Below are 17,045 nucleotides of genomic sequence, written 5' to 3'. Positions count from 1 at the left end.
TTGTGGAGCTGTAGCTCGTGAGCTGGCTGATCTGACTGCAAGGCAGACTTCCTGAGTGAACTCGTGGCCGCAGGCAGTCAGACAGCTGAAGAGAGGCAGCCTAGAAGCAAGTTTGAATTTCCCTCCAAAATGTTCAGGAGAAAAAAAAATCAATTTAAAGGGAAAAAAAATGGAAAAAATTCACCAATTAATGCTAGAAAGTTCAAATTTGGAGGAGAGATCAATTCTGACAGCTAGCCCTGGTTGGATTGAGTCTAAACAGGGAGGAGTCACGAAGGGTTTGATGACATCATAAGTGTAGACTCAATCCAATTGGTTACTGGATAGAGCAAATCCATTCTAGCTGCTGTCTCCATGATCACAGGAGAAATACAGTACATAGGTAGGGAGAGAGAGAGAGTAGGTAGGTAAGTAGATGTTTCCAGGTGTATTTATTCATGTGCTGGAGAAGGAAATCGCTGACAATCTACAGCACCTAACTTTGTTCCTGCTGGCATATCACTTGATCAATGTAATTCTCATCAATCAGTTAAAGAGTTTTTGCACTATGCAAACTCCCCCAAAATGGTCCATTTTTCTTCAAATAAAAGGCATTAATAGCCTTGGGGGGAGCTTGCAGAGTACTCCTGCGGGTGGGGCAAAAACAAGCAAAAAACAGGCCCATTTTCTTGTCAAAAAAACTGCATGCATAGCCTTATGGAGGCTTATAAAGTGCTGCTGGGTGGGGAACAAAAACTATTTTTTGCTTATTTCTGCCCTCCCCAGCCCCCAGGAGCTCTCTGAAAGCCTTCATAAGGCTATGCATGGCCATTTTGATGAAGGGGGCGGGGTACCAGGAAGCAAAAAAATGCTGTATTTGATGTATAAGACAGCCAGATTTTCAGCCTCTTTTTTGAGGGAAGAGGGTGCATCTTATACTCTGAAAAATATGGTACTTTAATGTTTCTACTAGACCTTTCCCATTGTTTGTCATTCAATTGCATTTTGGATGAGAAGGACTAGGATTCGGTTCATTGAGAAGGAAAACTGCTGTTAAATGCCTTTTTCTTTGGTGCAGATGCATTTTTTGGTAATTTGTTCTCCATTATGATTAGCCTAATGCCAATATTTTTCAGCAGGGTGAAAGTCAGGAGCTTTTTGATCTCTGCTCCTTCTAGCTTTTCATATCAGAAAAAACTACTATCTAACTATAAAAAAATGAGAGAATTCTTTTAGGCAACTAACAGAGTCAATCTATTTTTCTCTCTCTCTTAGCATGTAACATGTTAGGTAACAGGAAAATCTTATAGAGTCAACATTTATCCCAATTTGTCTCTTCTCTTAGGAATTTGACACTGACATTTGTTTTTAGATTGAATCCTTCCCTCTATTTACTTGACCCAAAGATTAAGTTTTAGGGACATGTGTTCATATAGATACAGATCATTCAGAGTACTTCCATTTCCCTTTGGATTAAGAATGTGCCATTCTCAGAGATTATTCAATGGTTTCCTAAAATACAATTCTCTGAATGGAAACAATTCAAGGTTTATGGAAAAATAAACTTGTAACAGATCTGAACTAATTCAAACAAATCTATTTTGAAGGATTTACTTCTCAAAAACAAACAAACAAACAAACAAACAAACCCTAAAGCATAATATGGCTAAGAAAGGCGGGTCCTGATAGAAAACATGATGCTTTAGAGTTCTTTAAAACATGTTTTTGGATCAAGAAATTGTGTCTATTCCTATATTCATGTTCACACTTTGTGGATTTGCTTATTAATTTTAGGTATGTCTGGATCCAGTCTTTTGCACTGTCAAGAAAACATTAACTGGAAGACAATTCTTCTGACAGGCATTTTTATTTTTGTTGAAATCTTCATAGCTTAAGAATAAAAAACTACTAAAAATTCACAGAATTATGAAAAAGGAACAGGGACAATGTATAAAGTATTAGTGTTTATTTAAAGCCACATCATATAAAGGAAGTGCATGTCTACTATTTTTTCAGAGCAAATGTAGCTGCATCATAGCATGTTGTGGTATCAGTAGAAAATATTTGTGGAAGCTGCATATCTGCTACTTAACTGAGCAGCCTTAATATTGCATCATTCAGCTTATATTAAATTTGCTTACATATCACTCATTTAAAAATAACAATTTGTATTTAGCTCTTAAAGCAAGCTTTAAGGAGAAAACATAATTCAAGGTTTTCCAATAGGGACATAGCAAGCATCAGGTTGCCACATACGAAGGTCAATAAGCACTTGGTTTAGCTTCTGCATCCAAAGATTACGCTCATCTTTAGTATCAGCTGATAACCAGTTCCTTTAAAAAAATGAGATTCGGTATTAATTTTTAAATTCTTCTATACGGGAAAAATGGATTGTCAAAATTAAAGGAAGTATCCAAAATTATTTTATTAATCACAATTCCAACATCATCCTCATAACTTAATCAACAATGCTGATGGCAGGCCATGTAAACACTCAATTTAAAGCTACCTGAAATATAGAAAATATATACTCAACTCTTTGAAGAACAGAATATGGATTAGAAAAGTGCTTACTTGGTAACACAGAGTGTGTCTCTGCATTGGCTAACTAATGTTTCCTTATCATCTTCTCTCTGGGGACGAACAGTAATTAGCTCAAAAGTATTTGGACGAGCACAGAATTCTCTGTTGACTGGTTCAATCTGGCGACTCGTGCAGTTTGCCAAATTTATGGAGCCCAATGGATGCTGAAATTAAAAATATTATTTATAGATTTGTTTTCTGCTTATAATACTATAACATGGAAATGAAGCTTACAGATAAACAAAATATATAATAAAACTATTCAATAAAAGTAATTATCAGACTAATTTAGAGAAAGAAATTGTGGAAACTCCGTGGAAGCAGAGAACAGTACACTATAGGCATTTATGTTCTTTATGCAACAACATTAATATGCTAACTATAATACAGTTCCAAATGATATAATTTTCATTATGCAGATTACACAGCAGATGTATGATGGTGCATGTAGAGTACACTGTACTAGGCTCTAATTAAATAGGGTTTAACTGTCTTTTAAAAATGAAATATTAAATAAATCATTCTAAACAACAATTCTTCTAAGATGGTACGTCATAAACTATTATGCTAAAATAGATGCCTTCTTTATTCCACAGACTTTTCTTTTTACATAAGGCCCAGGTAATGCCTAGTGACATTCAGCAATTTTTGATATAAAACCTCTCTTGATGATCTCTCTGGAGACTACATGACAAGTATTCTGGCGTCAAGTTGTTTAGAGCTTTATACATCGTAACCAAAACCTTGAGCCTATTTTGGTGGTAGTTCAAAAAACAACTACAAAAATAATTCATATACAGGACCAGTGCCCACTCAACAAACTGGTCAGAGTTCTGTACCAGTTGCAGCTTCCAGAAGAAACATAAAGTGAATTATAGTATAGACTTCTAAATTATTTTTACCAGTAATTGAATAAATTCACCCACACTGTTCTTGTCCAGAAAAAGACGTAATTAATATATCATATCATGCTGATAATAAATATTCCTAGACACAGAGGTAATTGAGCCTTCAAAGATAATAAGCTCAGGAGCACCCTCAAACTACATACATGTTCTTTCTGAGTAAACTATACACAAAAGAGAAGTAAAGAAATGAACTTTATAATTAATTACAGTCTTATTTTCAAAATGAATATTTCATTCATTACAAAGAGTCCAAAATACACAGGAAGTTATATTCTTCTTCTTACCCAAATGAGTAATCCTAACAAATATTATAAAATAATGCAGGATTTGGCTGGGTATGAATTTACCTAATATTAATGTAGCTATGTAAGACTCTGATGAAACATACAATTTCAAACCATAATTTAATTTTAAAAACTCTCTACATTATTTTTATTTGAATTTTAGCCTGCAATTACCTTTCTCTTTTCATCATCTGGATAGGTCCAATAAGAGATACAATTTCCTGAAAGAGCACACCAGCGTCGATGCCAAGCTCCAAACCCACTAACATCTTCAAACATAGTCTACAGAAATGGAGAAAAATATTTTTGAGCATAGACGTTTTCCCTCATTTGTTTGTAAACATGGTCAGGCCCTTCAAACATACAGCTCACCATGTTACAGTTCCTATTGTGACTCTGTTTAATTGCCATACATTTCAACTTGAGATCAGTTACTTAGTGACCACTCAAAGTTATAGTGGACTCACCCAAAAATTACTTTTAATGTGGATCCAAAGTTCACTTCCTCCCTGCCCAGGCACATATTCACATTTTGGTTGCTCAGCAACTGATCCATATTTACCATGTTTTCCCAAAATAAGACTCAGTCTTTTATTTTTTGGGGTGCCAAAATAAGCATTAGGGCTTATTTTCAGGGAAACACGATTTCAAGGTGATCAGTCTGGCTGGTGCCTGCCCTCTGGCATATGCAACAGCTGCAGCCCACTGGTTCCTTGGTCAGAATACTCTAGGGTTGTGCAGCCCGTGAAGTGCAGGTGAATTGATTCCCTGTCCAAGCAGCAGATGGAGACAGAGGCACGGGGAAGGGGGGAGAATGCAGGTGATCCAGCTGCGCCATAGAAAAGTCAACAGGTGGTGGGCTGGAGCTGGGAAGCAGGTGGCTGCAGGAGGCTTGTCTTCGTGTCTCTTGACTTTCCTGCAGCCCGTACAGTTCCTTGGGATTACCTGCCTCCCTTCTGTTGCTGCTGTGTGAAGACAAGCCTTCCCATTACTGCCCACTGCTCCAGCCCATTGACTCTCGGCTTTCCCATGGCCTGGGCAGTGCGTCTAGATCATGTGCTTTCCCCCCACCTCTGCCTCCACCAGGTGCTTGGACAGGGACCAGGTAATCAACTCCCCTGTGCTGCGCAGGCTGGGGCCAGAAACTGTCGGTCTGAGCATGCTCGCTGCCTCCTGTGCTGGCCCCACCTACCATGGCATGCTTAAAAATTAGGCTAGGGCTTATTTTGCTGGAAATACAGTACAGTCATTTGCAACACCCTATGATCATACTGCAATTTATATTTTTTCCCATAGAAACTGGCATTTACTTCTGATTTAACCGCCTTATAGCGAACAATAAATTTGCTTAACTGTGGCATTCACTTAACAACCGCTGCAAAAAAGTTATATCTGATGACCCACTTTATGACTGCCATGACTTATGATCAACATTGCTAGGCTTAATTATAGTCATAAGCCAAAGACTATCTGTATTCTAAACTTCAGCAAATCTCTTCTTTGGATCTAATTTAGCTTCATTAGGTTTGATCATTCTTGAATTCTTTATACTATACATTATTTAAATAACTATTTTAAATAACTAGTTTGATCTTGGAACTGTGAGCATTTCTATAGTACATTTTGCCATCTAGTGGTGTCAACAATATTTGGTCAACTACAATTATTTGCAATTTAACAGATGGTGGTACATTCTTTTTAAACCAGAACTTAGAAAAACCACATAATGCTACTAGAAGATTTATCATAGTCACAAAAGAAGAGTTTTATAAATTCTTAAAATTACAACAAAGTAAAATCAAGATCTCACTCTACATTAAAATAGGTACTACAACTTACCAAAAACCCTCTCTCTTCCACACCAGAATCAATTTGACACTTAATCTTTAGATGTATATGCCCTTCCAGAGGAGATAAGAAAGGAACCTAAAAATACACAGTGGTTATTTAATATCAGTTTCTTTTCTTTCCCAATTAGCCTATTTTTGGAGATTTGCATTTTTGAGGCATTTGATGCTCCTGCTTTCAGTTCGAATCTTTGTCAAGAGAAACCTGATAATAACCCAGAGAGCCAAACCAGCCATGCAAAATAACCTAAGCGCTACTTTCCTAAGAACTGACCAATTATGCTACTGAAACAGAAGCATAATTAGGCAATAGCCGATTTTAAAGAATGAAAACAATAGAAGCAGAATCAAAGTATTCAGAGGCAGCTTTCTGCAGTGGGGTTGTCTGTCTGTCCTGTGACTCAGCTCTCTAAGAAGCAGAAGGCAGGGCCTCATTTCATGTGTAATCTTTGGAGCGTCAGAATTTATGCCATCAAACACATTCAGTTGAACTGTACCACTGCCCCCTACCAGTATCATTTACTGTATTTTGTTAAAACAGGTGTCTCAAAATATCAGAATATCCATCCTTAAAAAATCAATGGGGTTCAAGTGTTAAGATATGTTGATGATGTAGAGATAGGGTATTGGTATTTACCTGATACACCTCTTCTAATAGAGTGGAGATAGCATCCATGTATGGGTTAACACTGTCCGTTCTCTGATTGGACTGAGTCTGATTACTAATTAATTAACCACCTATATAACCCATCCCTGTGAGTGACTCCACCCAGCTTACAACAAAGAACAAAGACACAGACTCCACATATTATCCAAACTTCAACTTTAGTAAACCATTCAGTGCAAACGCAAACAAGAAGTTCCATAAGAAATGACATAAACCAACTGAACAATCCTCTCCCCAGGCAAGAATGGAAAACCGTCTCCATATAGGGCGGGACTAGATGCTATCTCCACTCTATCAGAAGAGGCGTATCAGGTAAATACCAACGCCCTTTCTCAATAGAGATGGAATTAGCATCCACGTATGGGACATACCGAAGCTAGTCCCCGTTGGACTACCTGCCAGCATGTACTGCCTGTAGAACCCTGCGGCCAAAGGCAACATCTGCCAAAGCAAATTTATCCAGTTTATAATTCTGAACAAAGGGCGAGGGGGTTGCCCACACCGCTGCCCTGCAGATCTCCCCCAGGGAAGCCTGGGTATTCCACACCGCAGAGGTGGCAGAGCTCTTGGTGGAATGGGCCGTAATCTCCTGTGGAACCGGCTCTTTATTGGAAAAAATAGGCCATGGCGATACATTTCCTGATGCACCTGCCTATGGTAGTGACTGATACCCTCTGCCCCAGTGAGGAAGGTTGGAAAGAGACAAAGAGATGTTCCATCTTCCTCAAATCCGATGTCCGCTGGATATAGTTTTGGAGAGCCCGCCGGACATCCAGCATGTGCCACTGCTCCTCTAATGGCCTCGATGGCATGAACAAAGTCCGGTAATATAATCTCCTGTGCCTGATGGAATCATGAATTGACCTTGGGGTGAAAGGAAGGATCACCCTATCCTCATAAAAGGTACACAGACCCTCCCTAATTGATAGTGCCTGGAGCTCTGATATCCTCTGAGCAGAGGTGATAGAAACTAAGAAGGCCACATTCAGGGAAAGAAATTGCAGAGGAATAGTATCGAGGGGCTCAAATGGGGGCTTCGTGAGAGCGGTGAGAACCTTCAACAAGTCCCATGTGGGGTATCTGTGCACTACAGGTGGCCTCAGATTAGATGCCCCTTTTAAAAACCACCTAACCGCCGGGTGATGGGATAATGACTAACCCCTCTCCAAGACAACATGGTGGACAAGGCTGTCACTTGCCGCCTAAGGGTATTAGGCGATAACCCCTTGTCCAGACTGTCCTGGAGAAACTCCAGGACCTGGGGAACCGAGGCCGAAACTGGCGTTATCCTATTAGAGCACCATTCACAAAACACCCGCCAGATAGCGTTATAAATGCGATCAGTGGAGGGCCGCCTGGATGCCTGTATAGTGTCTATGACTAGCTGAAAATCTGTCAAGTGTCAGACCCTCCTGCTTAAGTGCCAGGTGGTGAACTGGAGCCAGTGGGGGTCCGGGTGCTCCAGTGACCCCTGGCTGAGGGATGGCTTGTCTGGCGAGATCCTCCAGGGCCTCTCCATGGACAATGTCTGAAAATCTGCAAACCATGGCCGGCGTGGCCAATGTGGGGCAATTAGTATGATCTCCACCCTGGACAAAATGATCTTGTGCATGACCCTGGACAAAAGTGGAAGTGGTGGGAAGGTATATAGGAGTCCCTGAGGCCAGGGCCAGTGAAGGGCATCCGTCCCTTCTGCACCTGTCGCGGGGAACCTCGTGAGGAACTGGGGAGGTTGAGCATTGGCTGGAGAGGCGAAGAGGTCCATGATCAGAACCCCGAACCATCGCGTAATCTCCTGGAAGAGAGAAGCGTGTAATCTCCACTCTGCCTGATCCAGGGTGGAGTGGCTGAACCAGTCTGCCCTCACATTGTCAACCCCTGAAAGGTGCTCAGCGGCGAGGGACAGGTTAAGCTCCGCCCAGTGACCCAGCTCTTCCACCTCCCCCATTAATTGTCTCAACCTGGTGCCACCCTACCTGTTCACATGGGCCTTGGCCGTTATATTATAAGTCAAAAACAGTACATGGGCCCTCCTGATCAAGACTACAAAGTGGAGGAGGGCAAGACGGATGGCTTTGAGCTCAAGGTACAAAAATGTGCATCAAAGTGGGTGCCCCAACCTCGGAGACTCGCATCAGTTCTGATCGTGATCCTGTCCTCCACCCTCAACTGACATCCTTTTTTGATCGCAGGGGACCTCCATTAACGCAAGGAGTACCGTACCTCACTGGGCAAGGTAACCCTATCCAGAGAAGTGCTCCTCAACTCCTTTTGGAAGGGCAGTAGGAGCCATTGTAATTCCCTGGCGTGTAGTCTGGCCCAAGGGACAATTGAGATGGCTGAAACCATCTTCCCCAGCAATTTAGACAAGGTAGCTAGCAATACTTTCCTTTCCCTCTCCACCTAAGACACTAATTGGCAGAGACTGTCTTGTCTCTCCTTAGAGAGGAACACCTGGAACACCTCCGTGTCAATCCAAGCCCCCAGGTGCAAGATGAGAATGGTAGGTACAAAGTGACTCTTGCTCCTGTTGATGGAAAAACCATGGGATTGGAGGATTTGAATAGTGGTGTCGAGGTCCCTCATGGCCTTATCCCTAGAGTGCCAATATCAAGATGTCATCTAGATAAGACAACCCTGATGGGCACTGTTCTCAAATGGGACGTCAGGGCGGCCAACACCTTAGTGAAAGCCCAAGGAGCAGATGAGAGGCCAAAGGGTAGGGCTTTTTATTGATAATGACAATTGTCATAGCAAAAACGGAGGAAACAATGGTGGTCCTGGAAGAAAGGTATATGCAAATATGCCTCTGTCAAGTCGATAGAGGCGAGATAGTCACCCTGTCGGACCCCTTCTAAAATTGACTGCAAGGACTGCATTTTAAACCGTCAGTATTTCAAGTATTTATTAAAACATTTCAAATCCGAAATAGCCCACCAATCCCCAAAAGACTTGGGGATAACAAATAACACAGAATAAAAACCCAGATGACATTGGTCGACTGGCACCAGTTGGATGGCCTCAATGTCCAAAAGATGCCGGATGGCTAAGCTCATTAAGAGCTGTCGCTGTCTATTACTAGAGACTGGGGACCTAATGAAAAAACATGGAGGGAACGAAAGGAACTCAAGGGCGGAGCGGCAGCCGGTGCAGCTGGAGCGTATTTGCAGTAGTGCCTCCCAGTTTTATTTTATTTTATCAATTTTTAGTACTCCTACTCGATTCTTTTTTATTTAATTAACTTTTTTTGGTGGAGATAGCGTAGAACATAATACAAACAAAAACTTTTGTTGCTGCCGAAGAATTAAATAAGCATGGGAAAAAGAAAGAAACGCCATGGCACCAGCCCAGGATCTCTCCTTCCAGTGAAGACAGCAAAACAACCAAGAATTGAAGAGCTCTTTGTTAGCAAGAGATCTGTTAGTAAAACTAAACCCCTCCCCATCTCCAACAATCTGGAGAGATTAGAACAGGACTGGCAAAAAGATATGGCAAATCAGCATTTACTAGACTTCTCTGATCTGGTGGAGGGGGAACAAAATGAACGCCAGTTCTTATCACAAACAACTAGTCCAACAATTTCTGTTATGGAGTCTAAGTTAAAGACTAAAAAGGCAAAAAACAACCAGATAATTCAGAGTATGGAGAGTTTACCCTGGGAAAATTCAACCGAGTTTATGGCAAAGCAATGCCTTCTCACAGCGCAAACGGTGGTTTCAATATTTGAACAATTAATTGCCATCCAACATGATGTAGAGTAATTGAAAAAAAGATTTAGCTGTTTTTCTTCAAATGCAATATCGGGCCCCAAGAACTCCCACTAAAGTTCTGGCAGAAGATTTGATTAACTCCCATTCGCAGGATAAGGAAAAGGAAATAGAACAAAGAGCCAGAGAAACAGTTAAAGAGACAGATAAAAGGAGGCAGTCCTCTCAAAAAAACAGTCCCGTCCCCCCAGACAAGGCATCAAGAGGAAAAGGTATCAATAAAGAAGAAATCAGGAAAAAATCCCTCCCTCAATTACAACAATCACATTGCTCGCTACAAACACAAAGGATAGCTTTTAGAATCCATTTGAACGGACTTAATTATGGACGTTGGAATTCCAGAAGTGCAATATTAAATTCCCTAAGCCAGCTTCTTCACTGTCACAGGGGCATGATTGATCTCTGTGCTGTGGAGTGGTTACCTGAGGCCCCAAATTGGAAGCGGATCCTTCTGTCTTTCAAACAGCCCACCATACCACAGATGTTATTCAAGATGAAGGCATTTTTAGCCTCCTTCCAAATCTTTCCCACCAGAGTCTTTGGTGAGGAAAGGGTTATCCCGTTAATAACTAACATGCGAGCCTCCAAGGCGAATGACACCACCTCATTTTCAATCTTGGAAAAGAAAGCGAATGATAGTGGGAGTCAACCAGACTTGCCCGGAGAAGAGATACTTAACAGCACAGAAGCTGGCCTCATTAACGCTTTTGGTGCTCTCTCAAGGAAAGAACAAGACAATATATTATTCAAGCTAGAAAATTTAAAGAAATCCTTATTGGTCACAATGGACACAGCAGAGCCACTTATAGACCTGGTTTCCCCAATAATTGAGCCTCTCACTTCCCCCCCAGAGGACAAGAGATTGCATGAATTCAAGATCATAGAAAATAGAAGCCAAGACCCAAAGGAGGTATTAGAGACCCCAGTAGGGATGGAGATGTTTTCATCCCTGTGTGAAAATTCCATGACACCTTCATCACCGCCAGCTCCAAACTAAGATACTGAGAGTCGACTCATGAAAGAGCCACCATTGCAAAGAATGAAAGATGAACTAATAACGCCTTGCCCTACAACCAGAGAAGAGGCTTCAGAATGGCAAGCTCTCTTACCCTGAACAAGTTTCTCAAGAGTCTACACATGACCTACACGGGTCCCCCCTATTTTTAAAGAAGACCAATTCAGTGTGCGATGACACCTCAATCCATGGTAACAACCAGACAACTTCCCTTTGTATAAATCAAGTTTCCTGATGAGCTCCAAAAATTGACCCACTCTCCCTTATAACTTGGAATATAGCAGGTTGGTCCGTCCCATCAAAAGACCAACTCTTTTTTGACTATATATCACAATTTGACATCCTCTCCTTGCAGGAAACCTGGGCCACCACAGAGATTCAGTTAGATGGCTATTGGGTCAACTCAATTCCGGCTGTCCCAAGCAATGTGGGGGGGGGGGAGAGCTAAAGGGGGTATTGTGACATTAGTTAATACATCCTTGCATTTTAAATGTGTACCACTGCCACCTTTCCAGTCATGGGTTGTAACTACATTACTCTTATTTAAACAGGTGGAGATTTTGCTTTTCAATATCTATATTCCTCCACTTAATAAGAATAATGTGATTAACAAGATCTGGGACAGCATAGAAGATTTTATTCTTGGCTGTTCGGCCAAATTCCCCAAAGCTGCAATAATTATAGGGGGGGGGGGACTTAAACACTAGGATGGGTCCAAATGATCAAGCATTATATAAGCAGTTTAAGATTCACTATGATGAAAATGTAACAGATGAATCTTTGCATGCCAGACAACTTAAAGACCCTAAAGCTAATCGGGCAGGCTTATGTGTAAGACAAATGACTGAACGTTTGGATCTGTGTATCCTTAACGGGTCCCCATGGGGCGATTTCCCAGCAGAATATACTTACCGGGGAGCAGGAAGAAAATCCACAGTTGACTACTGGATAATATCATGTGACCTCCTGAAGTTCTAACAGAAGATAGAGGTAGACTCGCGACTGGAAAGTGATCATAATACAATATCCTTACTCTCACATTGCACCAGAATTCTCTAAAGGCAGGCACAGCCTACCTACCCAGGTTAGAAACTCAAAATACCCAGGTAAAAATTAAATGGAATGAGAAAAACGCTAAGGAAGTTACCAAATGGATGGTAGCCATAGAGTTACGTACATCTCTACTAAGAAATAACTGTGGGGGATCTTACCTAGAGGGGTTTGAATCCTTAATTGTAAACTTGAATTCGGTTCTCAGTAACAGATCACTAGCTCACCCCAAAATGCTAGTTTCAAAAAACAAAAAAATGGTTTGATAGAGATTGCGTTCAACTAAAAAAGATATATAATGAAGAATACAAGAAAAGTAAAGGTGCCCCCTCCGAGGAGCACACTTACTACTTTAAAGCAGCTGAAAACACAATATAAGAACCTTCTAAAAGAAAAGTGCGGCCCTGAAGGAGTCTTGGCATAGACTAATTACGGCAGTCAGGACAAAAAATACATCCCTTTTTTGGTACATCACCAGGGAACTGGGAAAACCTCCCCTACCCCCTACAAATCAGGCTCCAATTCATGCCTGGGAAGAGTACTTTAGGGAGCTTTATACAGATCCTGACTATGTAACCAAGGAGAGCCAAGCTAGTTTGGACCACACTCCTCACTGCCCCCCTGTTGCACCAGAAGAGATATCCCGGTTGATTGAAGCCCTAAAGGCTAATAAGGTACCCGGAGCTGATAATGTCCTGCCAGAAATAATTAAAAAGAATGCCAGTTGGTGGGCTCCACTTCTAGCATCACTGTTTACATTTATAGACAATACAGGCCATATGCCTAGAGATTGGGGAGTAGCAATTATCATACCAATTTATAAAAAAGGGAATAGAAATGATCCAGGCAACTACAGACCCATTAGTCTTCTAAGCGTTATTAGTAAACTGTACGCCAAACACCTAAATTATAAACTTCAAGATTGGCTAATTTCAGGGGGGATAATCAAAGACGAACAAGCCGGTTTTAGGGAAGGAAGATCAACGGTGGATCATATCTTGGTACTCCACCATTTAGTTCACATTAAAAAAAATCCTCTCTTTTTGTGGCCTTCCTGGATTTTAAACAGGCCTTCGATTCAATATCCAGGATCACCCTCTGGGAGAAGTTAAAATGCACCACTATCGATAAATGCTTCCTCTTCCTCATACAAAAATTGTATGCCAATTCCACCCTGAGAGTGAGGTGTAATCCCCAAGGGAGTTTAACCGGCTCAGTAAGAGTACAAAAAGGGGTACGGCAAGGTTGCATCCTGTCCCCCTCCCTCTTCAACTTCTATATTAATCCCCAGATTGAGCTTTTACAGAATCCGGATTTCCATCCTCCTAACCTATCACAACGCAAAGTGCCAATTCTCTTATATGCTGATGACGCCGCTATCATTTCACAAACACCCATAGGACTGAAGAGAGCAATTAGGGCAACACTCGGCTACTGCAGGCAAAATAAGCTGGTCCTTAACTTCGATAAATCAAAAATTTTAGTTTTTGCTAAAAGACCACGCCAATATTCCTGGCAAATAGAAGGATATAGTTTGGAATAGGTTAGAACATTTAGATACCTTGGTGTGGTTTTTCACTCGCTAGGGACATGGAAGGCACACCTAGATCACACAATGCAAGTAGTTAATAGGTCCTCAAATGCAATCAAACATTTCTTTTATACAGGTGGAGGTCACTTTTACTTTACTTTTTTTTTTTTTTTAACTTTTGCCTTTATTTGTATGCTGCCCTTTTCCCTAAGGGGACTCAGGGCGGCTCACAATTCAAAAGGGAAGGGGAAACAACAAACAATAGACAATACAGCATGTTAAAAAAAGAAAAACACAACAATCGCACAATTCGAGTGGGGCTATAATCTTAACCCCAGGCCAGCCGGGACAGCCAGATCTTTACAGCAGCACGGAAGGATTGGAGGGTGGTGAGGGTCCAAATCTCCACGGGGAGTTCGTTCCAAAGGGACGGAGCAGCCACCGAGAAGGCTCTCCTCCGGGTAGTTGCCAGTTTGCACTGGCTGGAAGATGGAATTCTGAGGAGGCCTAATCGATGCGATCAAATCGGTCTGGTGGAGGTAATTGGCAGTAGGCGGTCTCTCAAGTACCCAGGCCCACTACCATGAAGGGCTTTATAGGTGATAAGTAGCACCTTGAAATGCACCTGGAGATCAACAGGTAGCCAGCACAGCTCGCGGAGGATAGGTGTTACGTGGGTGAACCGAGGTGCACCCACTATCGCTCGCGCGGCCGCATTCTGGACTAGCTGGAGTCGCCGAATGCTCTTCAAGGGCAGCCCCATGTAGAGCACATTGCAATATTGTAGCCTAGAGGTCACAAGGGCACGAGTGACTGTTGTGAGGGCCTCCCGGTTCAGGTAGGGATGCAACTGGTGTACCAGGCGAACCTGGGCAAATGCCCCCCTGGTCACAGCTGACAAATGATGTTCGAAGGTCAGCTGTGGGTCCAGGAGGACTCCCAAGTTGCGAACCCTGTCTAATAATTTATATTATAAATTATTATAATTTGACCCCCCAGCATGAGAGATGGAGTACTTGGCCAATTCTTGGGAGGGAAACACAGCAGCCACTCGGTCTTTTCTGGATTGAGCACAAGCTTGTTAACCCCCATCCAGTCTTTAACAGCATCCAGCCCCTGGCTCATCACATCCATCACTTCGTTGAGTTGGCACGGGGCGGACAGATACAATTGAGTATCGTCCGCATATTGATGGTACTTTATCCCGTGCCGTCGAATGATCTCACCCAGCGGTTTCATGTAGATGTTAAAAAGAAGGGGGGACAGGACCGAACCCTGAGGCACCCCACACATTAGGGGCCTAGGGGTCGATCTCTGCTCCCCAACTAATACCGACTGCGACCTGTCCGAGAGGTAGGAGGAGAACCACTGTAAAACAGCGCCTCCCACCCTCACCTCCCGCAGTCGTCGCAGAAGGATACCATGGTCGATGGTATCGAAAGCCGCCGAGAGGTCAAGGAGCACTAGGATGGAGGCGTGGCCTCCATCCCTGGCTCTCCAGAGATCATCGGTCAACGCGACCAAAGCGGTTTCTGTGCTACAGCCAGGTCTGAAGCCAGACTGGAACGGATCGAGATAGCTGGCTTCCTCCAAGGACCGCTGGAGCTGAAAGGCCACCACCTACTCAACAACCTTCCCCACAAAGGGGAGGTTGGAGACTGGACGATAGTTATTTAAAACAGCTGGATCCAAGGATGGTTTCTTCAGGAGGGGTCTCACCACCGCCGCCTTTAAAGCGGGGGGAAAGATCCCCTCCCGAAGAGAGGCGGTAACAACCGCCTGGATCCAGCCTCGTGTCACCTCCCTGCTGTTTACAACCAGCCAGGAAGGGCACAGGTCCAGCACACATGTGGAGGCACCTACAGCTCTCATGGCCTTGTCCACATCCTCAGGGGCAACAGCTTGAAACTCAGTCCAGCGATGACTTACCAGATCATCCCTTAGTGCCTCGGCTGGTACTGCAGAATTGGAGTCCAGGTCCGCCCGGAGCCGAGCAACCTTGTCTGCGAGAAATTGGACGTAGTCCTCAGCCCTGCCCTGCAGCGGATCGCCCGTATCCCTCCTATTTAGGAGGGAACGGGTTATCCTAAACAGGGATTAGGATAGGGATTAGGACACTCGCTAGGGACATGGAAGGCACACCTAGATCACACAATGCAAGTAGTTAATAGGTCCTCAAATGCAATCAAACATTTCTTTTATACAGGTGGAGGTCAGTTAGTACCTGCTGCCTTAAAACTTTTTGAGGCCAAAACATTGGCACAAATTCTTTACGGGGCACAAACAGGAATCCTTGCAAAGAGAGACTTGTTAGAAACCATTCAAACAAAATTCCTGCGAGCCATCTTAGCTGCTCCCAATGGAACTCCAAATGCCCAGTTAAGAATTGAGACAGGCATGCCTCAAATTCAAGTAAGAGCCTGGAAGATGATGGTCATTTATTGGCTTAAAATGCATTTCTTTCCAGAGGGACTGTCCCCGCTAGTGTTGACTGACAATTTCCCTTCCCCCTGGAAACAAGCAATTGATCACAAGCTGGGCTCTAATGGGCTTTCTCCATTATTCTTAATGTCCCTAGGCTTTGAGCAAGCAAAGTAAGTAGTAATCAATAGAATGAGGGACATGGAGTTCCAAGAACTAAATAGGTTGCCTTTCCACAGTAGGGACAGAATCAAACAGGGTGTGTGGGAATCGGCAAGATATCTAAATGACGTGATCTCTCCAAAACAAAGAATAGCTTTCTTCAGAGCCAGATTTAACATTCTTCCTTCAGCACTCCTCCAGGGCAGGTATAAGAGAACACCTATAGCCGAACGCGTTTGTATATGTGGTAAAGGAGAAGTGGAAGATAATTTACATGTACTATTATACTGCGAGCTATACAGAGCTTGTAGGTCTGCCTATATTCTCCCCTTATTAGAGAGATTGCCAGGGAGGGCAGACAATCTTTATCTAGGCTTTCTCCTCCAGGACACTAACCCGGTTACCACGTATGCAGTGGCAAAGTTCTGTGCTGCTGCAATGTCCATAAGAAAAAAATTGGCTACAGTATAGTACCATCTTGTACCAATTATCTGGACATACCTTTAACAATCTTTGGACCATAATGATATTATCCACTTTTAATGTAAATACTTTTAATTATATTTTAATGTTAGTATTTTTAATATAGTGTAAAGACAAATGTACATTGCTGGTCTTTGACCGTAATAAAGATCTTACTTACCTGCCCTAACTGTAGTGATGACACAACGGTCAGAAGTGGTGGCTCCCACATTTCCGCAAAGTGTATTAACATCCCGCCAATGGGGAACCAGTCGCAAGGTGGCTCAAGGCCTGCGGCAGAACCGGTTCCCCTGCCACGAAAGGGTCGCTTGGACTGATGGCCTCGCTGTTGGCGATACGACTGTTGAC

General features: G+C 42.7%; 1 protein-coding gene across 3 annotated transcripts in view; it reads right to left on the bottom strand.

The window, feature by feature from the left end:
- Positions 1-1,930: 1,930 nt before the first annotated feature.
- The window catches only part of ANLN (anillin, actin binding protein), an 84,241-nt gene continuing 69,126 nt past the window's right edge, over positions 1,931-17,045 (bottom strand). For 2 of the 3 annotated variants that reach the window (XM_014068568.2, XM_087713085.1), the window contains 4 exons: positions 5,594-5,680; positions 3,929-4,036; positions 2,554-2,726; positions 1,931-2,312 (listed from right to left, as the gene is read on the bottom strand). In XM_014068568.2, the coding sequence (XP_013924043.2) occupies positions 2,189-2,312; positions 2,554-2,726; positions 3,929-4,036; positions 5,594-5,680 (492 nt within the window). In that variant the 3' untranslated portion in view covers positions 1,931-2,188. The remainder of the gene's footprint in view (positions 2,313-2,553; positions 2,727-3,928; positions 4,037-5,593; positions 5,681-17,045) is intronic. The other variant, XM_087713084.1, reaches the window with a different exon arrangement.

Source organism: Thamnophis sirtalis, unplaced genomic scaffold (genome assembly GCF_051295495.1).
Source record: "Thamnophis sirtalis isolate CommonGarterSnake01/CBP01778 unplaced genomic scaffold, rThaSir2_p1.2 scaffold_4, whole genome shotgun sequence".
NCBI lineage: Eukaryota > Metazoa > Chordata > Lepidosauria > Squamata > Natricidae > Thamnophis > Thamnophis sirtalis.
The sequence above is the reverse complement of the archived record's forward strand: the minus strand, read 5'-3'. Positions and strand labels throughout refer to the sequence as shown.